We start from the raw sequence: 25,033 nt of genomic DNA on the forward strand, positions 1-25,033 counted from the left end.
AGGCAGCAAGCCGTAAAAGAGAGACAGTTTGGGAATAAGAACCATTCAAGAAATATGTGTTTGCTGATGATGTTTTAAAGAAAGTCACACCAGTGAACTGGTGGAAGTCACTTACTTACCTGATTTTAAAAACTTGAATGTTTAACTTCAAAAATGCATATGCTTGTTTTGTTAAAATATGTTTGCTGTTGAAGAAAAACATCCAGAATACATAACATTGTTGTTTTAATTAAATAAAACAATTTAAATGTCTGTCTGGTGATGTTCTCCTCCTAATACAACATGGCAAGAAAATCCTCCAAATATTAATAATTAACCTGTTGAGCTGGAGATAGTTCACCTCCCAATGACTTCATAAATATCTGCTTCGAGTACCTTTGGTAAATGAAATAACCAAACAATAATTCATTTTCTGATATAGCTGTAAAACTAATCTGGAATGTTTTCAAAATAAATCACTTTAAAAATGTGTAGTGTGTACCTTCTAAAAATGAAACCTACATCTATCTCTGAGTTGTGAGGAATATGTATTAAGGTTATAACAACCAACAAGAATGCACTTTTATGCAGGGGTGAAAGTAAGGAGGTACGGGCCAGTACGGCATACCAGTAAAAAGTGGCTGCCAGTACCTGCCCATACCGCCTTACTTTAAAGCACTGCTGGGTCCCCTGATGGGGGAGTGCAAAAGGGACAGTGAGGTTAAAGCACTGCCATGGCAACACTTTAAGCAGGGTCCTCAAAGCGCTGCTGCAGCAGCACATTATCATTGCTACCCCTTTTGCCCCTCCTCCCCCCAGGCTGCCAAGGGAGGGGGGCGCAAAAGGAGCAGCTGCCCGGGGCCAGCCATTTAAAAGGGCCTGTTGCTCTGGTCGCTGCTGCACTAGAGGCAGTGGTGTCCGGAGCCCTGGGCCCTTTAAATAGTCGCTGGAGCCCCGGGTGGCGCAGGCCAGGCAGCATGGAAGGGCGGCTGGGATGCTAACCCCAAGGCCCACCCCTTTCGGGGGCGAGGGGAAGGGAAGAGGGACACAGAGCTGGCCCCTGTACTGGTAAGTTTTCAATTTTACTTTCATCCCTGCTTTTATGTAGAAATCCATGAGTAAATCGAGTCTTCCTGACTAGTGATTTAAATCTCAATTTAAATCAAATCCACCCTGTGACCAAGTATTGCTTTTGTCTTCCAAGCACCAGGATTCTTAATCTGCAGGTAACAGACTTTTTATTCAGCAGAAGGGTTAGCTGGTGCCAGCAAGCTAATCACTCTTAACTAGTTTTGCTGGCCTGAGATGAGGATCTGCCTGATGGTGGAGCAGCTATCTTCCATAAGTGAGATGCCCACTTGACAGCCAATTCTTGACCATCACTATTCTTTCCCAATTACTTTTTGGTCATGGGGCTCTAACTGCAGCAGAATCATTTAACTTACAGGTGGTTTTGTGATGTGGACATTTTATGGATATTAACTACTGGTGCTACTTAACTACTGGTGCAGAGATAAAGTTTCTTGACACCTTAAATGACTGCTTCTCGGAGCAGCTAGTCCTGGAACCCACAAGAGGAGAGGCAATTCTTTATTTAGTCCTAAGTGGAGCATAGGATCAGGTCCAACAGGTGAATATAGGTAGACCGCTTGGCAATCGTGACCATAATATAATTAAATGTAACATCCCTGTGGCGGGGAAAATACCACAGCGGCCCACCACTGTAGCATTTAATCTCAGAAAGGGGAACTACACAAAAATGAGAGGTTAGTTAAACAGAAATTAAAACGTACAGCGCAAGAAGTAAAATCCCTGCAAGCTGCATGGAAACTTTTAAAAGACACCATAATAGAGGTTCAACTTAAATGTATATCCCAAATTAAAATACATAGTAAGAGAACCAAAAAAGAGCCACCATGGCTAAACAACGAAGTGGAAGAAGCAGTGAGAGGCAAAAGGCATCCTTTAAAAAGTGGAAATTAAATCCTAATGAGGATAATAGAAAGGAGCATAAACTCTGGCAAAAGAAGTATAAAAATACAATTAGGAAGGCCAAAAAAGAATTTGAACAACTAACCAAAGACTCAAAAAGTAATAGCAAAAAACGTTTTACGTACATCAGAAGCAGGAAGTCTGCTAAAGAACCAGTTGGGCCACTGGACAATCGAGATGCTAAAGGAGCACTCAAGGAGAGTAAGACCATTGCGGAGAAACAAAATGAATTCTTTGCATCGGTCTTCACAGTTGAGGATGTGAGGGAGATTCCCAAACCTGAGCCATTCTTTTCAAGTGACAAATCTGAGGAACTGTCCCCGATTGAGGTGTTATTAGAGGAGGTTTGAAAACAAACTGATAAATTAAACAATAATAAGTCACCAGGACCAGATGGTATTCACCCAAGAGTTCTAATAGAATTCAAATGTGAAATTGCAAGACTACTAACTGTTGTCTGTAAGCTATCATTTAAATCAGCTTCTGTATCAAATTTTTTCACACAATGCACAGTAAACCTATGGAATTCCTTGCCAGAGGATGTTGTGAAGGCCAAGACTACAACAGGGATCAAAAAAGAACTAGGTAAGTTCATGGAGGATAGGTCCATCAATAGCTATTAGCCAGGATGGATAGGGATGATGTCCTTAGCCTCTGTTTGCCAGAAGCTGTGATTGGGTGACAGAGAATGGATCATTTGATGATCACCCATTCTGCTCATTCCCTCTGGGGCACCTGGCATTGGCCACTGTCGGAAGACACTGGGCTAGATGGACCTTTGGTCTGACCCAGTATGGCCATTCTTATGTTCAGTGGTCGTTCCAATGGTAACAATCCTATAGTTACTACCCCCAGAATATTTCAGTACGATACAGACAGCACAATGCAGGATACAGTCTGAACTCCCAACACCACAATTTCAATTCTCTTTACATTAATGCAGTTTATAAGGATTTAAGCATTTAAGATTAAACAAAGTGGATATGGAGCAGACACTATGTTATTATAACTGTGTGCGATTGGGACCCGTGCAACCTGCTTCCCATTGTTGGTGTTTGTAAATTCTACAGCATATTTGTACCTGCTTTGGGGAAAAGTGCATATAAATATGGACATATTTATACTACGTGGCAAACCAACATTTCTGTTGGTTCAGAGAGGGTTGGGCAATTAAGTCTGTTATTGTTAAACCCATAGCGGTGGTCTGGAGTTTACAAGAATGTCAGAACTTGCAGAGTTTGGAAGTATTTTATTTAACAACCTCTATATTTAAATATCTCCATGAGCTGGAACAGATCATAGGTACTGCTAAGCAACTTTCTTTCTTAGAAACTCATTCACATTCTTCCTTCTTCCAGAGGGTGTTCCCATCCTCAGGCCCACCTCCGAGGGAATATAATTAGAGATGGGAAAATAATTGATTTTATGGGTCACTGACAGTTCTGGAAAAAAACAAAATTGGTCCTTATCAAATTGAAACCGAATTTTTTCAGAGTTTTTGGAAAATTGAAAAACTTGACAAAAAAATTCATTTCCATTCAAACAAAATGTTTCATTTCTGGACATCAACCTTTGCTTAATAAAAGCAAAGAAAATGAAGGGCTAAATTCCACAAAATCAGAGGAGATGGCAGTGGTCCCTTTATATCAGGGAAGTCAATAGGCAGACCACAGGCCAAATTCAGACTGCCAGACGCTTTTGAACAGACCTTTTTATATACTTATTATCGCTGTTGTTTTTATTATTCTTTTCTCTGGACCTTAACTATACCTTGTCCAAGAAACCTAGACCTCGACAAAAAAAGAATTGACTCCCTCTGCTTTATATCCTATAGCCCGGTGGCTAAACACTCATCTAGAATGTGGGAGTCCCAGGTTTGAATCTTCATTCTGGCTCAATGAATTGAACACAGGCTTTCCCTCTCCCAAGTGAGCGCCCTAACCATCAGGCAATTTAGCATCTGGGGTTGGTCTCTCGCAGTCTCTCTTGTGAAGCTCTTTCACTCTGTACAAAATACTTGAAAAGTCATCGGGCACGAAAGAGTGTGAGAAATAGACTGTGGCTTGGTGGTTAGGGAGCTTAGCTAGGATGTGGAAAACCCAAGTTTAGTCCTTGCTCCAATGACTACTTATTTATACAGCCCGGAACATCTTCACCCAGACAGATTCATCCCCAAATATTCAGTAGTTCAGTGGTCAGGGCACTCACCTGGGAAGGGGGACACTCTGCTCCAGAGTGAAGATTTGAACCTGGCACTTGAACCTAGATCTCCCACTGCCCAGGTAAGTGAGCTAACCACTGAGCAATTCGGTTTAAAGATGTTACTGCCACCAGCTGTTTTGTGAATGACACCTATAATCCCTTGTCCATCTACCCCAACATTTTTGGGGAGGTGGGGGGGTCAGAATCTATTTGGAAAATGTGTGTCAAATTCACTTATAGTTTTGATCCACTGAAACAGCATTTATTGGCAAATAATATATTAGCCCAAAAAAACTGCCCAGCAGATTTCAGGATTCTTAGGGTATCCTACACTGCAATAAAACACCCATGGCAGGCTCGTGTCAGCTCACTCCCATCTGGGGATGGGGGTGGGGCCCTCAGGTTGCACGACTATAAAATTACCATCTAGATGTTCACACTCGGGCTCCAGCCCATGAGGGGAGAGAATCTCAGGAGTTCGAACTTCAGCCTGAGCCACAACTACTACCCTGCACTTTTTAGCTCTGCAGCCTGAGTCAGCTGACACAGGCCAGCCACAGGCGTTCTCCTGGGGCGCAGGCACACCCTTGTACTAGCGAACCTGCTGAATGACACTGCAATAAGTGTAACAACAGTGTAATTGCCTAAAATGATCAGCTGCCAGTTTAATCATTAACGAGAGTGCCTGTAACTGGCTGATGAACCAAAAGTCATTGTTTGGTTTTAATTTAAAAAAAACCAACAACAACAAAGTCAGCCTTTGGAGAAGAAAAACTATTCCAATTTATTAAAATCCAGTTGTAAATTACTGATAACCTGGAGTTACAGATGTTTTATTTTGTTTTTTAATTGTTTATGCAGTTCAAATGCTTTCTCTTTGCTAGAGTCAATATCCTTTAAGAAGTCTAATTCTTTCAGTAAAGAGATGTGTTCTGTTTTAGTAACAGAAAAATTTCAGAGTAGTCTCATTTTGAGATTAAGAGACTCATTCTTTTAATAAGAATTTTTAGAATTTCTCTGGAGGACTATTTCTGTCGTTTCAGATACTGGGAATAACACTTTAAACACACCACTAATGGTGGAGGTGCATCACAGAACTCGGTGTAACTTCACTCCAAAAGACAAAAAGGAGGTCACAGGTCAAAAAAAAAAAATTCTGAATGTATTTCCATCACAATATTCTCAGTAACAGAACCTGGGAGGGAAGGAGAAGGTAACAGATTTCTATTTACAACAGTCTACACTGTATCTTTAAATGGTTCGGGGCTCTCCAGCTAAAAGATCTCTACTAGCAACTGGTACTATTTCTGAGGGGCCTTTGAATAAGTCTATACTCTCTGCTTTAAACATTCTTTCCAAATAAGGTAAGGAAAAAGCACCTGGGTTTGGCCACTTACATGAGACACTGTTGAGAACAAATATGGTAAAGAACTAGCAGATTTTTCAATCTCACCTCCCTCTGATTACTCAGAGAAAAAGGGAAAAGGTGCATTAAACAAAGGCAACCACTTTTGCCACCCATTTTGATCCTCTAAAAGAGCCACAGTGATTGAGACAAAACCCAGAGTCCTCAGAAACTAAACCTTGTACTGAAAGAGACATCGTCATATGTGGTAAGAAAATGTGACCTATCTGAACACTCACAGTGACCTGTTCCCAGTGTCCTGCTGATCAGAGGTTTAAAAAAAAATGTGCAGATCATTTCTTAGGATAAACAATGGGTTCAGCCCTTACAATAACAACTAGTGCTAAGTTCCTCTCTGCAATCATAGCTGTGTGCACATGCTTCCCTCCACCCACCTGTGACTGCTCTATTCTTGTGTGCAAGCCGTGCATTTAAAATTACAAAATTCTGCTTCCTGCACCCCGTGGGAGGATTCTTGTAAAATTCGGCATTCTACTCATACTTCCCAATAAAGGAGCAACCCAGAAAAGTGGGGACAAAACTTTGGGTATGTGCAGTTGTAATCCAGAACACAGCAGCTGGCAGGTCATATTTTTAGCCTATTGGCCTCCACATGTGCCCTTTGCTGCCTAAGACTCAAGTAAACATGCACAGGCTTTTCATTAGTAGTAGTTCATGGTCACCCAACTGTTATAAGGCTTTACTGAATCAATGAGGTTCTGCAGATATCATGGCTTACACAAGGAGCAATAATCGCACAGTTAGCAGAAGTGACCCGAAATCAAATACCATGCTGGTATTCATCAGAGGGCAAGATGCTATTTCAAGCCCTCTCTCAATTTGTAACGTACATAAACAAATAGCTGGAGTACGGTTGTACAAGCAGATTGCCTGTAACATAAACAGTGATTAAACCGTCATTTAAACTCACATATGTTAGTTCATTGCTTTTAAAGCACCTCTCTCTGCAGCATCTGGGCTCCAATTCAAAACCAAGCAAAATTATTTAAACTGACCATGACAGGCAGCATAGAACATCCCCTTAATTTACTGAAGGTAATGACTACTGACTCTACACCACAGTATTTACATGCTAAAGGCAAACAATGGCTCATAGTCAAACAGTCACTTGGCCTAAGAGATAGATCTTGTCACGTACTTTGAAGGTCAGCTACTTTGGGCATTTGCGGATTGTCAACAGGAGTGTCAGAAGCAGGCACATTTCACCAAAAACATCTGATCCTCATCTTCAAGAGTGTGCAGGTAGGTGCTTGCACCAAGAACTCCTTTGCTGATCTGAGCAGCTGCAATGGTCTGAAAAACTAGCAATAGTAAACCAATTTATAACCCACCCTGAACAGCAGAATAGGCCAAACTCTTGAAAATAAATCTATTATACAGTGCCCAAATTCCCACAGCATGCTTGTTAGCTTTAGAGCTGGTTTACATGGGGAAAGGACAAGAATAAAGTATTCTGGAATAGCTTCCCATGTGGTAACTTATTCCAGAATAAGAGTGCTTTTTTCTGATTTAACTTAATCCACCAGCAAAGTTGATTTCTAAACCGCAAGGTGTTACTAAGTAGATGACAAAAGAACCTGTTAAAAAACGTCAAGCTACCCTCCAGCTATTGTAATTTGCTTTAGCGAGAAACAAATTCCTTTATGTACCCAGATGACACTGATCCTACATAGTTTGGTTATTCAGGAAAGTGCAGAGCTATGGCACAATCCTTACCTAAATCTATCAAATACATTCTGGATTAGCCCTGCAGCATTTACACACATGCACCCACCACTGAAACCAATGAATTGGCGTACATAGGGACTACACGAGCAGGAACCGTAATACCCTGGGATGCTAAACAGATTGTGTTATTCCTGGGGTCATACACAGTGTTACTCCTGCTCCACAGTTCTCAAAATAGGGAACAATCCTCCACATCTTCACTCATCACCCACTGAAACTTACTCAAAAAGATCAGCCTCAGGTAATAACCAGGTGAGAGGCCAATGGTTACAGAGATTCCAACATTCATTGTTAGGAGAAAACAAGAAGTGGCTTGCATCATTCCCCAGGAATGGCAAGATTCTGGCTGAGTGAGCTCTTCCACTGAGGACCCCAGCACCAGAAGTGCTCTACCCACAGATGCTCTGAGTTCCACCTGGGGACCGATGACCAAAGTATTCTCATCAACACTAATTGCCACAGCAGGATATAGTGGGGGTGGAGTACAGAAATCTCCAAAGTAACTGAAACACACACCATTTAAAGCTTTATGGATAATGAATAAGACCCTCAACTGCACCAAAAAGTGAAGTGAGAGCTAATTCAGAGCACAGATCAAGGGTCTAACGTGCTCTTATCTGCCCACCTTGAATAAAAAGCAGGTCCCACTACATTGCTCATTAGCTGGAGCTCCAGAGAGGTCTTCATGCATAGTCCAAGTAGAGCTCATTACCTGTAATCTGAAGTAGAGATGAAAAGGTGTGAATGCCATTATTAGGTCTGCACACAAGAAGGAAGGACACCAGCCAGAGATGGGAAGGTGCTCCTCCTTTCAAAAGAAGGAGCAGAAGTTACCCAACAAGTTCCCAAGACTGATCACCTTGACCACTCTGTCTAAATATGCACATACATAATTGTGCCATTGCCACGGTTAGGTCTTCAGACATGCAATGTGACAAGTTCCCTGCCCAGAATTGCTTACAAACTAACAAAAATACTGACAAGCTAAGAGGAAGATGTGGTATAATGAGTGGATCTTGAAAAAGAGGATCTGTTCCAGGAGGGACCTAGTATGGTATGAAACCAGAAGCTCAAGCATGTAAATTGGGACAGGCTGCTACTAGACAAGTACAGGCCTCTCTGCATTCTCAAAAATCGAGGAGTCCCTGTGGCACCTTAGAGACTAACACATTTATTTGGGCATAGGCTTTCGTGGGCTAGAACCCACTTCATCGGATGCATGTAGTGAAAAATACAGGAGCAGGTATAAATACATGAAAGGATGTGGGTTGCTTTACCAAGTGCGAGGTCAGTCTAATGAGATAGATCAATTAACAGCAGGATACCAAGGGAGGAAAAATAACTTCTGAAGTGGTAAGAGAGTGGCCTATTACAGACAGTTGACAAGAAGGTGTGAGTAACAGTAGGGAGAAATTAGTATTGGGGAAATTAAATTTAGGTTTTGTAATGACCCTCACTCCCAGTCTTTATTCAGGCTTAATCTGATGGTATCCCCAGTTTGCAAATTAATTCCAGTTCTGCAGCTTCACGTTGGAGTCTGTTTTTGAAATTTTTTTGTTGAAGAATTGCCACTTTTAGGTCTGTTATTGAGTGACCAGAGAGACTGAAGTGTTCTCCTACTGGTTTTTGAATGTTATGATTCCTGATGTCAGATTTGTGTCCATTTATTCTTTTGCGTAGACTGTTCGGTTTGGCCAATGTACATGGCAGAGGTGCACTGCTGACACATATCACATTGGTAGATGGCAGGTAAACGAGCCCCGGATGGCGTGGTTGATGTGGGAGTCACATCCTATCTAGTATCTCCCAAGTCCAGTCCAGCACTCTATACAGTAGGCAATACTGCCTTTCTTAAGGATTATGAGTTGAGGACTAAGGGCAGGGTTGGAATGCTGGCCAAAAATTGTGCTTTGAACAACCTCTTCTACTCTCAAGTTAGACATCAACAGAACAAAACCTTGAAGTGGGAGAAACTAGTTGACAAAAGGTCTCAAGTTGAGGGTACAGAAGTACTAGCAGCTCCCTTCCAAAAAGTGTTTCCTCCCCCTATTTTATCCAACTGAGTCTAATCCAGCTAGTTTAAGATCAAGTCCAACACATTAAGGAAGTTTTGTTCCTGCCTATGTCAGCTCATTTACAGCACTGCTAGGCATAAATGTATCTTCCATAGGGAATAAAGTGGTCTGGTAGAACATTTTAGCTCTGAGTAATGATCAGTCTTTTTAAGTAAAAGCCAGGCATTTCTCAATTTGCTGGCTTATATAGAACCTCTCCAGTTTACACAAAATGACTGCAAAACTTATCAAAACATTTAAATTTGCAAACATCAGAATGATGCAAGTATTAGCAGGCAGCTGAAGCATCAGTTTTGCAATCACCATTCTGGATTTGTTTCATTGCAAGAGGGAAAAGTTCATACCAAAGTGGTTGCTTTTTTTTTTTTTTTTTTTTAAACAGCCTATTGGGAGGAGGAGGAAAGGCACAAACAACAGTTAGGTGCCCAACTCTCTGCCCTTTGAAAAATTTCCCACTTGTGTGTTTCATTTTTCAGTTGCAAATGCTGATTTAGTAATAATGATCAATGGAAATTATTAGAGCTGGAAAAATATTTCAGAATGACAACATTCAACATATTTACTCTTTTTGGCCACAAGTTGTCCATGAACTAACAGGGATTTTTCCTAAATGTATTCATTGTTCATAGAAATTGTCAAATAATTTCTACAAACAAGCCATGAATTACAGATTGTTCATGACCTTACCAGCTGCAAGAATTCTGTATATACAATTCAAGTGGTATGGGTTCGTTTTCCACGAAACTCATAGCACGTTTCCATTCCCTGACCAGATGAGCATAATTCTTACAAATCACAAATTCAAAAATTTGCCTGCTGCAAGTATTGTCCTGTGTTAACGTAAATCTTGCTGTTTCGTGCACATTTCTGCCAGTAATATCATTTGCTAGAATGTTAATAGAAATCAAACACAGAAAGACAATGAAATCAATTTAAAAATCCACACCTTTTGGGGGGAGAAGGGGGTTTTCATTGTTCACATCCAGCTAACTCCATGGCCAGATCTACACTTCCAGTTGGAAATACAGCTTTCAAAAAGTCACACAGAGAAGGCTCTCCTTCTGTTAGCAGATTCCAAAGCAGGAGCTGCCACCTAGTGTAGTGGGGTTTTGCACAGGGAGAAAAAGATCTAAATTTTAGACTGGATGAAATGAAAATCCAGGCTCAGTGAATTTTGGAAGGGGAAAAGGAGGGAGGCTTGCAAATAATTAAAATGCAATGTATTAAGGTTTCACTAGTTTTTCTTTTATTTTCCCCACCCTACCTAAATCTCACTACATGGAGCTCAGGTAAGTATGACCAGCTGTTGATTTAACTATTTTTAAAGTACGCATTCTGTCACTTGAACACCGCAAGTTAAGTTTTGGAACCAGGGTAAGCAATATTCTTAACTGTATCCAGACTGTAAAAAGTAGCTGTTAAAACCCAGACACACAAAACTTTGCCATAGCTACAGAGGTCTTTTACCCAACTAGTCATATGCACACAATGTAGAAGGCTTTATACCATCTACAGCTATACAGACCTCAGAAATGAAAAGTCTACTCAGGGGCATTTTGCATCTTCACTCATTTGGGAACAAGAATGCTCAAATTGCAGTTTAATCTGCCATCCCTGCACATTCACACAAAATGTTCAGATAAGTTATCAATACAGATTTCCAAGACTAATCATTTCCCTCTCTGTTTAATACATTATGCCTCAGGCAGCCAATGCCCAAAACCCCAAAATGAAATATAACAATTATTCCTGCTGGAAAGTTAAAACGCTGGGGCATTAATTCCTGTACTGCAGATTTCTGTCTCTCTAACCTCAGTTTCATGATTATTTCTGAGTAGATCATTTTCAACAATTAAAATGAAAGGACATCAATTTTGTGTAGAACACAGGTAACTTTGGGCCTAAAATGAGTGACATGCCTTGAAATGATGTACAGTTAGGTGGTATATTACACCTTATCTGAAATAACTAAAAATATTTCTAAAAATTGATGCTTCAGAAGCTACTTTAAATTTCCATTTTAGTAATATTATTGTGACTGAATATGATACTGAATGGTTTATAATACAATGGACAAAAATGTTACCTTCTAGCACAGGGATCGGCCACCTTTGGCACGCAGCCACCAGGGTACGCCCCTAGTGGGCCGGATAGGTTTGTTTACTTGCTGCGTCCGCGGCTCCCACTGGCCGTGGTTCACCATTTCAAGTAAATGGGGGCTGCAGGAAGCGGCAGCCAACATATCCCTTGGCCCACGCTACTTCCCGCAACCCCCATTGGCCTGGGACAGCAAACTGCGGCCAGTGGGAGCCGCGATCAGCCAAATCTCTAGACACCGCAGGTAAACAAATTGGCCTGGCCTGCCAGGGGACTTACCCTGGCAGACCACATGCCAAAGGTTGCCAATCCCTGTTCTAGCAAATAAAAGACCAGAGTTTTCCAATTCAGAAGCTACAAAGGTTAGGCAAAACAACATTCTGATTTTGCATTAACCTACAGCAGCTAAGAAAAATATTAAGTATGCTATGCATGCAGTCCCTTGTGTCAGAATTACAGGTCAACCATATTTGGGTTATAACCTTCCACTCTTATCATGAGTTAACAACTCTGTCAAAAAGTACAAGGCTGAATGGTTCTATATTCTCAGTTTCTTATTCAAAGGCCAAATTAATTCTCTTTTTTAATTTCATCCAAATAAGTGAAGACAGAATTTTATAAAAATATATATTCATGGTTTTCAGAATACGCTTTTCTGAGATGCAAACAAGCCTCCAATTCCATATGCTGCAACTGCCTCTTCTCTTGATTTGAATTAAGAACTGAGATGTGTGGATACACAAGAGACAAAATACCTGGGGTAACCCCAAATGACACACCCCTATGATCATTAGACTGATATGTAGCTGGCACACGTACTCCCTGACCCAAAGCTTTACATCTGCACAAAATGCCACCACGTATCACACCACCAGTACTTTCCACAATGGACTCATTCCCTGAATAAATGACTGACTATAAACGGCAAAATATTTTTCAGGTTACCTCAAATGACATCGACACAACCACTGGCTCAGCCGGAAGACCCCAGAACATGCCACTCCCTGAACTGAGGCTTCACTCTGGCTCGTGCCATGCACCATTTGCAGAGTTTGAACACTTTAATGGTCACATGGATGTTACAGGGTCGTCATTTACACATCTTTCAAAATGGAAAGGGGGGTGGAATGAGACAGTCCTGGCTCAGAAACAAAGCTTTGGGTCAGAAGTGCCATGTCCAAGTCTCTTTGGAACAGTCCAACTTCTGCGTGACAGGCCACTTGGGGTGACCCAAGAGGCACCTTTTCACTTATGTTGATTGAAATCCTAGCTCCTTATTGAAAAAATGAGGTGATGGAGAGGCAGTGCATAACAGGCCAGTGCTGTGCATATAAATGAAGCTCTGGATCACGGTGTGGCATACACAGGAATCTTCAGAATGGTCAAATGATTGTGTAGATGTATCATTTGAAAAGACCCAGAAAGTATTTTGTCATTGACAGCCAATTCCTTATTGGAGAGTCTGCAAAATGGAAAGTGTGAGTGTGCATACCGCATAGAAACAAAACTTGGGGCCAGGGAGCGATGCATGTCAGCTACTTCAGAGAAGGCTAACACTTGCAGGGGCATGTCATTTGAGGTGACCTCAGAATTATTTTGTCATTTATACCAGAAGAAACCCAGTTCTTTGTTCCAGGAGCATTTGCAAACTGTAAGTGGGGCGAGGATGACAGCATTTTGTGCAGATATAAAGCTTTAGGTCAGAAAGTGGCACGCATCAGCTACTTCAGAACACCATTGCTCACAGGGATAGGTTCACCCAAGACGTATTTTATCACTTACAGTCAGACAAAACCTAGGTCTTTATTCAAGAATAATCAGCAGAATGGAAGGTGGGGAGCGTAACACGTGGCAGCTAATTCAGAACAGTCTAATTCTCACAGGGATGTGTTACTTGAGGTGACCAAACATACTTGTTTTCTCTTTAAAAGACATGTTTTCAGATTGGTTTGGTCACTTTTAAGTTAGAGAAGTGCCAGTGTGTTCATATAAAACTCCAATATCCTTTATTTAAAAATAGCAAAATTTGCAGGTAAAGACTAAACATCTCTGTATTTTAAAACCAAACAAAATACTAAGTTTTCAAATGCATACAGAATTATTGCTAGATGTAATTAGCACCCACCACAGATTCTAGATAGTATTATTTAACATACAAGAACATTTGTTGACATAATATTCCATAAAAGCTCAGAAGGCAGGTCAATAATCCACTGATTATAGAAGTGCAATGTACATTTCTCCACCCCACCTCTGTTTCTTTTGCTTTGGTTTAAACTAGTATTGACACAGAAGAAAAGGAAATGGATACGTACAAAATTGAGTTATAGTAATGTTAACCGTCTGACCAACCCACAAAAGCCAAGAAGTACAGTTAGTGCTTCCATTCTGTCCTCAGCATTTCCCCACTGCCCATAGGTTTGGAAATATGTATTGGACACAACATTACCCTGCTTCAGACTTTTTCAAATGGTAAATGTAACAAGTTACAATTAGGAGAAAAGGAAACCATGGGCCAAAGTTCTGTCTTCAAGTACACTCATCCTTTAACTCCAAATCTCTCTCTACTTTTGTAGGCTGAGATTCAAAAATCCCATTAGCATTGCTATAACATCATTACTATCATGTCAAGCAAGTACTTTTAAAAGTGCAAATAAGTGATGTATTCAAATTAATATCCACTTATTTTTAACTGCAATAATGTGTGTAATTTAAATCAGCTTATATCCACAAATAAGTTATAGGAGGAAAAAAGAAAAACATGGAATCATCAGCATGAAATGCTGCGGAACTCTAAAACACCACCAAATAGCCCAATTCTGCACTCCTTACTAAGGCAAAACTTCCACTGAAATGGAGCCCCAAAATTAGTAGCAAAATACTTTTTGTATGACGGTGCCTACGGTATTTGCCTCTGGACAGATCTGAAAGTTAATCTCATTTTATCATAATACTTTCCCTACTTTCTTAGTAGCAGCCGTGTTAGTCTGTATCCGCAAAAAGAACAGGAGTACTTGTGGCACCTTAGAGACTAACAAATTTATTTCAGCATAAGCTTTCGTGAGCTACAGCTCACTTCTTCAGATGCATAGAATGGAACACACAGACAGTCTGCGTGTTCCATTCTATGCATCTGAAGAAGTGAGCTCATGCTGAAATAAATCTGTTAGTCTCTAAAGTGCCACAAGTACTCTTGTTCTCCCTACTTTCTGTTATTGCGCAAAGTAAAATGTTAACATTTTAATCGTCAGGTTTTCACAACAGAAATGCAAGTTACAATTTAAAATACTAGCCACACTCACTCCAAAATAAATACTATTTTACTTGAGTTTTCAAGACAGGTTTGGAACAATACATGAAAATACTGTGTGAAAAGAGTAACAGCTGACTAATCTAGCAAAGCTGCATGGTCTAGCAGATGGAGAAAGAGAGAAGGCACTCCCAAATTACACAGGGGATGTCTACACAGGAGCTGGAAGTGCAAATTCCAGCTTGATGAGACATTCCTGGTTCCCGCACAAATGCTCAAAAAGCTAGCACAATAAAGTAGAAGTCTAGCTGCCACAACAGCGCAAGCTGTGGGAAGGACTAGCTGCTCAAAGTACAATCCTGTCCAAGACCCTGGATACTTATTTGGGGCAGGCAGCGCTTCCCACCACCGCAGCTCCACTTCTATTTTTAGTGAACTACCTAAAAGATCAGAGCTAGTGCAATGATAACTCCTCAAGCTGGAATTTATACCTTTCCAGCTCCCGTGTAGACATACTCATAGACAGCCTCTATAGGTGAGTCACTTAACCTGTCTTCCTGAGTTTCCCTACCTGTAAGAGGAAGATAATATCCTTATCTCACAAGGGTACTTAGGATTAGTTAATATTTATACAGCACTTGGAAAATTTTAAGTGTCAAGTATTATTCAGTAACTGCTATTATAACATTAAGCCACAGCAGTGTGTGCATTAATAGTTATAGGTGCATGCTTTGGGGGCATGCCATCATCTACAAATACACCACTAACTCTGCTATAGCACACTCCTGATTTTATGGACACCAGTCTTACAATCAGTTATTCAACAAAACATTTGGGGGGGGGAGGGAAATCACATAACAAAAAGATGCCAATGAAGAAAAAGTCAACATCCTTTCACTTTCTGAAGCTTTCATTGCATTGGAAAACTTTTTGCAGGGGTTTGAAGGATAAGAAAGAAGCAATGCAGTGCCCCATATCGCAACTTATGCACCGTACACCCAGTTATTTTGTGAAGTCACAATTTTATGAACTTTTTGATGTTATGAACACCTTAATCCCCAGTTAGTTCATGAAACAGTGGTTCTACTGTATTGCAACTGCTGTTGGGGCTAACTGTTGGTGTAATGTGCCCTCTTACTATTGCATTTTATTTAAAACCAATTTTGTAGTTGCTTATACAATATTTTCTTCCACAACAAGCCTGTGTGGACAGGTATATATTGGTTTAAAACTGGTTATAACAGTTTCTCCACATTTACAGGGGGAAAGTTAAACTGCTATCAATCAAGTTTAAAACTGATTTACGAAAACACACAAAAGGCACACTAGGGTTTAACTAAATCAGTTTAAAATCACATCTTTAGTTAAACTGTGTGACTGTGCACACTGGCCACGTCTATGAAAGGTAGGAGCTAGCAAAGGGAGAACACACAAACATAAAATAGCAGCCAGGAGTTAGAACCCTTGTTAATTAACTTTTTTCCCAACCCCACCTCCCAAGCACCCCATTTTTAAAGTTCCCTGGAGCTCATCACTAGCTTTTTGTGGCCCAATAGCCATTGAGCAGGAGCTCAAGGGCAATTTGCAACTTTTCTTTTTTCTACTCCCCTTTAACCCAGCTGTCTCTCGCCATCCCTGCACCCCAAAAGCTACCTTTATTATCTTTTGCCTCTACCCCTAGCTTTCTCCAGTTTTACATAACAGATGTAGGGATGTCCAGAGGTGTTTTTCCAGTTATGAAGTCCCAGCTGTGGAATTTGTCAGGTAAGCGTACATATCCGTCACATCAAAACAGGCCAAATGTCCAATCACCTTGTGGCTCTGGCCAGCCAGCATCCCCAGCCAATACACTAATTATTTGTTCACTTTATATGTTTCTGGACACATTTTGCTTGAAAGTAATACAGCACTTCCAAGTCAGAAAGGAAAATCAACCATGCACCTTGCCTCTCTAAGCACAATATTACTACTACCTCCATTCTGTGTTGAATGCAACTGCATTTTTGCTGGCCTCTGGTACAATGAGGAGTTGTTCTCTACCTGCATTCTTTAGATGAAACTCCCATTGATATCACACACAGATCTAGAGTGCACAATAACAATTGTGTTTCTTTGAACTGTTTTTAGCTTTTTGTTTTCTCAGCCTTAACACCTTCCATGAGATATTCTGCAGCTGCAGAAGTAAAAGATCTTGCATATTTAATAGCTCTAAGGCCAAAGGCATAAGGAGAAACTATGAGAGGTAATTTTCTTGCTCTATATTACGCGAAGTGCTATGCAATGAGTAGACTTTTCAAAATAAATTAAGAATCAATTCAACATTCCCTCCTGTGTAGCTGCAGATCATTTTCAAGTGATACTGTGTAATAAGACATGATTCTAACATAAAACTTAAAAAATAAAACATTGTTCTCATTAGAACTATTTCTACACACAACAAATTCTGGACCCCTTTCATTTCATTTCTGCGTTGAGAGAGAGTGGACAGCTTGCCATACTCTCAGTCTAATTTGTTGACTACATGTTAATGAGAAGCAAAACTACAAAATGATACATACCTAATTTATAAGCCACATACACACAGATGGGTATTTTTCACTTCAACATTGTAAAACATTAATATCCAATGTTTACAACAAGTGGTAATAATCAGGAGCGCACAGTTTTTAAAAAGCATCCAATTTGCTGCATTTGTCACAAAACTGCTTTGAACTTTACGATATGAAGATATAAGGCATTAATGTTCTATAAATAATACCAATCTACGGGTTGTTTAAAATTCAAATCTTGATTTATTAACTAATATGGTCTGAGTGTGCAACAACTGTCTACGCAGATAAGAGCTCAAACTGAGTAAATGGTTCAATACTGCAAGCTGCAGTGATGAAATTCACGCTAGAACACTGACCTAATACATTCCTACTGTCCTGAAGTAATGTGTCTCACAGATTTATGCACTACATACAGATTCATGTCGAGTAATTTTAAAGTATCCAGAACTAACAGATGAAGACATACTTCATTCAAACTGATGCCTAAATTAAACTCTTTAAAGGATGGACAATTAAAGTCATTATCCTTTGTCTGCAGAAAGACGTTTGAGTGCTCTTAAAATATCTGAATGACAAACTTTATAGTTAAGTCTAAATATTTTCTTCCTTATGCATTTAGCAACCGCCTTTTTGTATGTAGGTTACTGAAGCATCTATGAAGGCAGCCTGGTAGAATAGATATACATTGAAATTGCACTGAAACGCAAATGAAGATTCCCACATAACCTGTCTCTCCCCAAATTTTCCGTAACAAAGTCAATATCTGTCACAATTTGGCTGGAATATCTGTACTTAATTAGTTTTAGGCTGTAACTGGAAATACACATATTATCTAATGACTATGTTAAGTATATATCCAAATGTATCTTTTTGCTTCCCATAACATATCAGTCAAATATGCTCTCAGATTTATGTAATCTCTTCTTTGGTCACAAGAGCCTTCCTTCCTCTTTCTCTCGCTCTCTCTATATATACAACTCATATCTCTTAGTAACAAGCAACTGTTCATAGCCCTAAAAAGAAAAAAAAGCTTTAAAACTAATATGTATTCATAACTTTTGGAAAATATGCTAGAATACGGCATACAATTGTTATCCACAAACTTTTGTGAACTCATGGTTTTTACTTCTTTGCTACTGGGGTTTAAGCAAATAATCACAACTAAGCACAATTCCAACTACTTTCTGATTTAAAAAAAATAATTTAAAAAATCAAATGATACATACAAATTCCACAGGGCAACACAAAGTACAAGAGTAATACATCTTTAAAGGTCCTCTCCATAAAATATTTACAGACAAGAAGAATACAGGACAGATTAATATCTCCTCACCTGAAAATTTCTGTTGCTAAACTTGCGAGAGTCCCTCCAAAGAAACATTTCATTATTATTTGTTTTGTCTCCCTTGTTCACAGTCTATACAACAACCATCACTTCACGCCTCATGCAGCTTTATCCTTGAACTTTAGAACAACAAACCTTGACTTTTTCATGTTCGGAGCAAGAACTTTACTTTGTAGCAAAACTATTTTGTCTTTGTATATTTAAATCATGATACTTTAAACTTTTGCTAAAACTTTATAGGAAAGAAAATCAAATTAAGTCCACAATCCTGGAAACAGTTATGCATCTGCTTAACTTTAAGCAAATGGGTATTCCCATTTAAGTGATTTAAGCAGGTAGTTCTACTGAAGTCAATTGGATTACTCACCTACTTAAAGTTACGCATGTGCTGTTTACAGAATCAGGGATCTCAAGGAATGGAAGCTTAAAACATAAGCTTCTTTATAAACTGGTCATAAACACTTTTATCTCAAACTTCGAAAAATATGCTTTGATCTTGTGAACTGAAATTAGGGCAATATGAATAGTGTTTGGAGGTAGTAATATGGAGTGTGTTACATGTTTCAGACATTTCTAGTATGTTTACATAGTGTATACCAGCCATAAAACAGAAGATAACATATAGTTGAGGAAGCTTGCTCATACTTTTATAAAAAGAAAAAAGTGACAGGTGAGCTGTCTTCAGAAGTCCCATCCAATTCAATTTACAGTAACACCAAATATTAGTCAGAAAATAGAAGTAGTGTAATTAGGATTCAGAACCGAGCCCCGTTAGCTAATTACCAAAAAAAAAAAAACACAAGTGCATTTGGACAAAAGGCTTTTGCATGTCCCATAGTCTCTATAGAAACATCTTGATATATACGATCACTTCTAGTCTCAAAACTGAAAGAAGAGGTGATTAGTTGTGATTCAGGAACGTCTAATAAATGCCCTTTTCCAAAAACTTTACAAGCGAACACTACGCTTGTTTACTCTTTGAAATATGTTATTTAAAAGATGAACTATCAACAAATTAATTTGAGGAGGTAACCCCAGACTTGTTTATGGTCTAACCTTCCCCCTTTAAAGACTACTATAGATTGGACTCTATTTTCTAAAGTTCTGCATTTAAATTCAGTCAGCTGGGAACATGGATCTCATCAAACCCAGAGAAATGTCCAAAAGTGAACAATCAACAGTATGTTCTCTCTTTACATTTTGTGCAGCATTTTAAAAATTAATTCCAAGGGATTTAACTTTAGACATCACTGACTTTCTGGATTTACTAGTTTATGAAGAGATTCAATGTTTTGGGAGGAAAGGGACATCTCTTGTTTACAAGGGTACAAACAGTTTTTAAATGTACAGCAATAGATAGCCCGGACTAAAATTAGAAAATGATGGCTCCGGCGAAAATTGGTCAGACCACTTGTATTAAATGACAGTTCTGATAATTACAAATGGTTTGAAAAAGTAGGTGGCCTAACAAAAAAAAAAGACCCTGAGGTGATGTTCTGTTAATCTTGGCCACGCTGCTACATTTTCTAAACTACCTAGGAAATTGCAACTATTAAACCTCCATTTGCTAAGCGCTGAGGTGGAGTATCAAGCAGATAAGAAGCAGCAGTGGCCGTGTCCAAGTCTCTTGTAAGCAACTGGGAGTCCCTGTCTGCAATGGTACAAAGGCAGAACTGAAGCAGCATGCATTAAGAAAGCAGATGAGCAAATCCCAGATCCCTTTTCATGGTTGCTGGGGGAGAAGCGATTTTTAAAATTATTATACTGTTACTTCAAAGTGCTGCTTAGAGCACTGCAAAGAGAGAAAACAACTGTCTTCATGCAGGGTTGTAAGAACACAAAGCCAAGCATTTGTTCATGCACTGAATGGAGTGAAGATTATAAAATGTAATTGGGAAAGCCCCCTGCAAGTCCCAATGCTGAAATGGGAAAGCAAAGCTTGGGAGGGAAATAAGGACAGCCAAAACAAAAGTGGGTCAATCCAAAATCAGGTTTGAGATTTTAAAACACACACGATGAGGGAATGGGGAGATTCCGAGTTCAAGCACCCAACGATTTGAGATGGAATTGTGCCTGGTGGACTGAATTCATGCTCAGACAAACGCTGGCTGCAACTATGGCTGGATGTTTCTTCAGGCTTTACTCTCCTTAGATCTGCTCAGAACAGGGTGTTTTTTCAAGTGTTACATTTCACAAGTCAAGCAAGTTTTTCCTTTTCAACTTTAAAATAAGGGGGGGGGAGACAGCTTCTCTCCTTTCCCCCCCACCCCACTCCAACGCTGCCAAAAGTTTGATTCCGCCTGTGATTGACACCCGACACCAGCTCCTCCAAACCCCAGAGAAATCACTGGCTGAGGCCGCAAAGCATTGGGGACAAGAACAAACTTTTGTCTTGCTACTTAAAATACACATGTTTACTGAAGTCGCCTTTTACTTGATCCCCAGGGGAAACAGCTTTTCAGAGGGAGTTACCGCCACTCACTAGCCAACAAGGAAGGAAGACCCCCAGAGAATCCATCTAATATCCACCCCCCCAAAAGGGGGGACACAATCCTCGTGCCCCCTTCCAAAGGGAGGATCACCCACCACATGCGCCTCTCCTCCCTCCTGCGTGTGTGGGACCCTCGGATTCCCTCCCCGTCCCTACCTCTTTTTGGGAAGGGAAACAAACTCCGGACAAAACAGAGCGACTTGCCACGGACCCTCCTCCCTCTGCTTCAGACTCCTCTCAGGCATCCCTCTCCACCCCCCAGACCTAGCACCCTCCTGCGCCCCCCAAGATCCCCGTTCCCACACCCCTTCCTCCCCCCGTCCCACGCGCCCCGTGCCTCCAGCCTGCTGCACGCTGCCCCCCAGCTCCCTTCGTGCCGGATCCCCAGCCCCGTGCGCCCCAGTCCCACGCGCTCCGCAGCTCCCACGTCTCCAGCCCCCAGGAGCAGCAGAACCCGGGGCTGGGAAGTTTCTGAGTCACAACAAAAGGCAGCGGCTCCCCACGGGGCCCAGCGCCGGGAGCGCCCCCCACTCACCCCGCAGCGAGCCCAAGTGGCACTGAAGCACCGCGGCGGCCAGCAGGAGCAGCGAGGCCGCCGCCTCCATGTTGTGCGCCGCAGCAGCAGCTGCCGGAGCCCCGCGGAGTGTCTCAGGCAGGCTCCATGCTCCGGGCGCTGCGCTCGGCTGGGAGCGGGAGGGAGGCGCTCGCCAGAGCCTCCTCCTCCTCCGTGCGCTCGCTCGCTCGCTAGTCTGTGCCCGGCCGCCGCCAGGGGAGGGGGCTGGGATCCTCCCTCCCGCCTGCCGCGCTCGGAGCCCAAGGAGGAGCCGAGCGCCAGCTCAGGGACCGCCCCGCCCGGTGCGGGACAGCAGCCTGCGCCGCTTCCAGCTCGCCTGGTGCCCGGCTCCCTCAGCCGCTGCGGTGGCAGCTGTATGTCCCCGCCCGGGGGAAGGGGGCCAGCACCATTGTCTTCGCTAGGCACCACCGCTTAGGCGTTCCACGTGCAACAGGGCGCCCCGCGTGGGAGGACATAGGGTCCCGCTGCATGAGCATCCCATGCACAACAGTGCACCCCACGTGGTCATCAGATGGACACTGGTGCATGGATAGCCATGCACCCCACGTGGGCCTCCTGTAACCATCAGTGCATGGGTACCCCCTGGGCAACAGTGCCCCCCACACGGATATCCCATAGGCATCAGTGCACATCACACAAGAACTGGTGTCCTCTCTCATCACCAGTTGGGGCTCACTGCCTCTTACCAGCATCTAGGCACTCTTGCAGATGGTTAAAGAAATTGGTTCTGACTTTTTGCTTGGAGCCTTCCCTGGAGGCCTTTTGTGCCTGCACCAATTTTTTTTTCTTCTGACATTTTCTTCTTCCTTGTCCTTGCTCCTTATTTTTCTTGAAAAGCCAACAACTTCTTTTAAAGTGCTGCTCTAGTAAAACTGATGTTTCTCCAGTCACATTGGCTCATTCCTTCCTGCCCCTGGAAGGGGTCCTCTGCATGGTTCAGTGTTACACAGACAATGTAATAACAGGTCACTTCCTCAATAACGCTAATAAAAGTATTCTGCATCCAAGTTCGTGGTTTATTTATTTAAAAAAAATCATATACCAGCAGCTGCTCAGTGTTGTCAGCCCATCTATACAGCAATGTTTCCCCAGGACTGTATAACACAGTAGTTAGCATTAACCTGACAATGTTAGAGCACAGTTTAACTTTACCTGTAGAAGGGGGACTGTTGAGATGGTGCCAAATTGGTGTGGCCAAACTGAATGAATGGTGAGAACATGGCTTGACATGACTGAACTGCAAAAGAGGATTCTGGGAGCAAAATCCTTCTCCTAGCATCAGGCAGTTGCAGGGGCGGCTCTATGTATTTTGCTGCCCCAAGCACAGCAGTCAGGCGGCTTTCGGCAGCGTTTCTGCGGGAGGTCACTGGTCCCGCACCTTCGGTGGGCAGAATTACCACGGGACTCGCGGACCTCCTGTAGAAGGCAGCCTGACTGCGCCCTCACGGCGACTGGCAGGCCGCCCCACTCGGCTTGCCGCTGCAGGCACACGCCTGGTGCGCTGGTGCCTGGAGCCGCCCCTGGGCAGTTGGCAGAGAGGAAACTGACTGGCTCCATGCTATGTGTATGATCAATACAGATCTCTGAGTCAGCAAATATGTCCACTTGAAAGCAAACATGTAGAACATCCCGAGTGGAGTATGGGCTGATAGGGGCATCTCAACCCTGTTGAAGGACATCATGCAGGGGGCTGAACTGAATGATTGATAAAGGAGTGAATGTGGGGTAATGTTCAGTTGGCACCACTCTGCTGTCTCCTTCTAAAGTATTAATTAGGTAAAAATTAGTAGCCACTGGCTCTCTAGTGATACTTTAAGACATGTGACTCCTTTGAGGAAAAAGAGCATAAAAATCAAGCAAATTATATTACTGTTGTGGGAATTCCTTAATTGACACTTGAAGATGCTGCTAGACAGAGTAGCCAAAACTCTGCTCCGTGGGCTCGAGTAGGACTGTGAGCCAAAGGGGTTTCCAGGAAGCCAAGGCCTTGCCTTGAGGCAATCCGAGACAGACCAGAGGGCTGAGGAGATCAGACCTGGAGAGAAGAAGTCGTCCATAGAATTTGGTAACCACCTTCTCTATTTGCTAAGCAGGAACTGTGTGAGGCTAGCACAGGGCCTGTTTGTGAAAGAGAGACTCACTAAGAGGAATATATAGCTCTTACTGTATAGTTCTTTAATGTCTAACATAGGAATTATGTGCTTAATGTAACCTTTTACCACTCATGTAATTCCTTCTCAACATTTTCTTTATATGCAATTTTTTAATAAAAATTCAGATTTTAACAAAAAATTGTTTAAATAATTTCTACCAACTCTCGTTATAACCTTATTAGGGAATGAAGCTTTAAGACTTAAAAATTGTTGTGTAGATGGGCACTGTATAGTGTGCACTCCACTGAACCACGGTGGCATGACTTTTTTCAACTTTTGTCCCACTGTACCTCTCAAACACCATGTGCATCTCTTCAGGCTGTCCCCATGAGAAAAACTGTACAGCATTGGTTCTCAACCCTTTCCATACTGGGACCCTGTGTTAGAACGGAAACAGATTACTGGACCTTCCTGCCATCTAGATAAAAAGAAAAGGAAGATGGCTGCAATCCCTTGAAACCTGTTTGTGACTTCCAGGGTGTGAACCTATGCTATAAATAAGCAAATCAACATGTAACAACTGTTTATTTCAGTGGCTGTTTTTCATTTTAGATAAAAGAAATTTCACTTTCCTAAGTTTTGGTAACATACTAATGTATCTATGTTGGAGTCTTCTACAGGTGATATAACAGTGGATACAAAGGCCTCTCTCCTGCAACTTCAGTGGGTCTTGCCACACAACCAGGGATCCAGTTGCAGGATCAAGGCTCTATTACTTCCTGCCATTGCTCCACATGCACTGACTCCTGGGAGAAGTTTTGTCTAAAAAACATGTTATATAAGTTATTCTGAGAAAGATATCCACACATTTTCAATGACTTACAAAGAACTTACAGAATTGACTTTAAAGGTGACCTGCAAAGGAAAATAGGGTGTTTGTGCTCCATAGCAGTGGTACTTTTTTTTTTAATCAATATTTGTTTCATTTGGTTCTTAACCTTAGAAAATCTTTACTCTGTTTTTACTAGAGGAGCACTTGGGAGACTGGCAAACTAGTGTCTGTATATGTACAGAGTTCAAAGTACCCTGGGCCTAACTCTGAACTAATGTATCTGGGTACTACTGTCTCATAAATCATTAACTAATAGGCAAGACTGCCTAAGAGGGCAACTGAGAGGAATAGTCAGACTACTTAAGGCTGTTTCATATATAAAGAATATATAATTCCA

The 25,033-nt window shown here is 41.5% G+C and overlaps 1 protein-coding gene across 2 annotated transcripts in view; it reads right to left on the reverse strand.

Moving 5' to 3' along the window:
• Positions 1 to 21,844, reverse strand: part of LRP5 (LDL receptor related protein 5) — a 266,866-nt gene extending 245,022 nt beyond the window's left edge. For both annotated transcript variants that reach the window (XM_050952781.1, XM_050952780.1), the window contains exon 1: positions 21,673 to 21,844. In XM_050952781.1, coding sequence (XP_050808738.1) covers positions 21,673 to 21,742 — 70 coding nt within the window. In that variant the 5' untranslated portion in view covers positions 21,743 to 21,844. The remainder of the gene's footprint in view (positions 1 to 21,672) is intronic.
• Positions 21,845 to 25,033: the final 3,189 nt, after the last annotated feature.

This window comes from Gopherus flavomarginatus, chromosome 5 (assembly GCF_025201925.1).
Source record: "Gopherus flavomarginatus isolate rGopFla2 chromosome 5, rGopFla2.mat.asm, whole genome shotgun sequence".
Lineage (NCBI taxonomy): Eukaryota > Metazoa > Chordata > Testudines > Testudinidae > Gopherus > Gopherus flavomarginatus.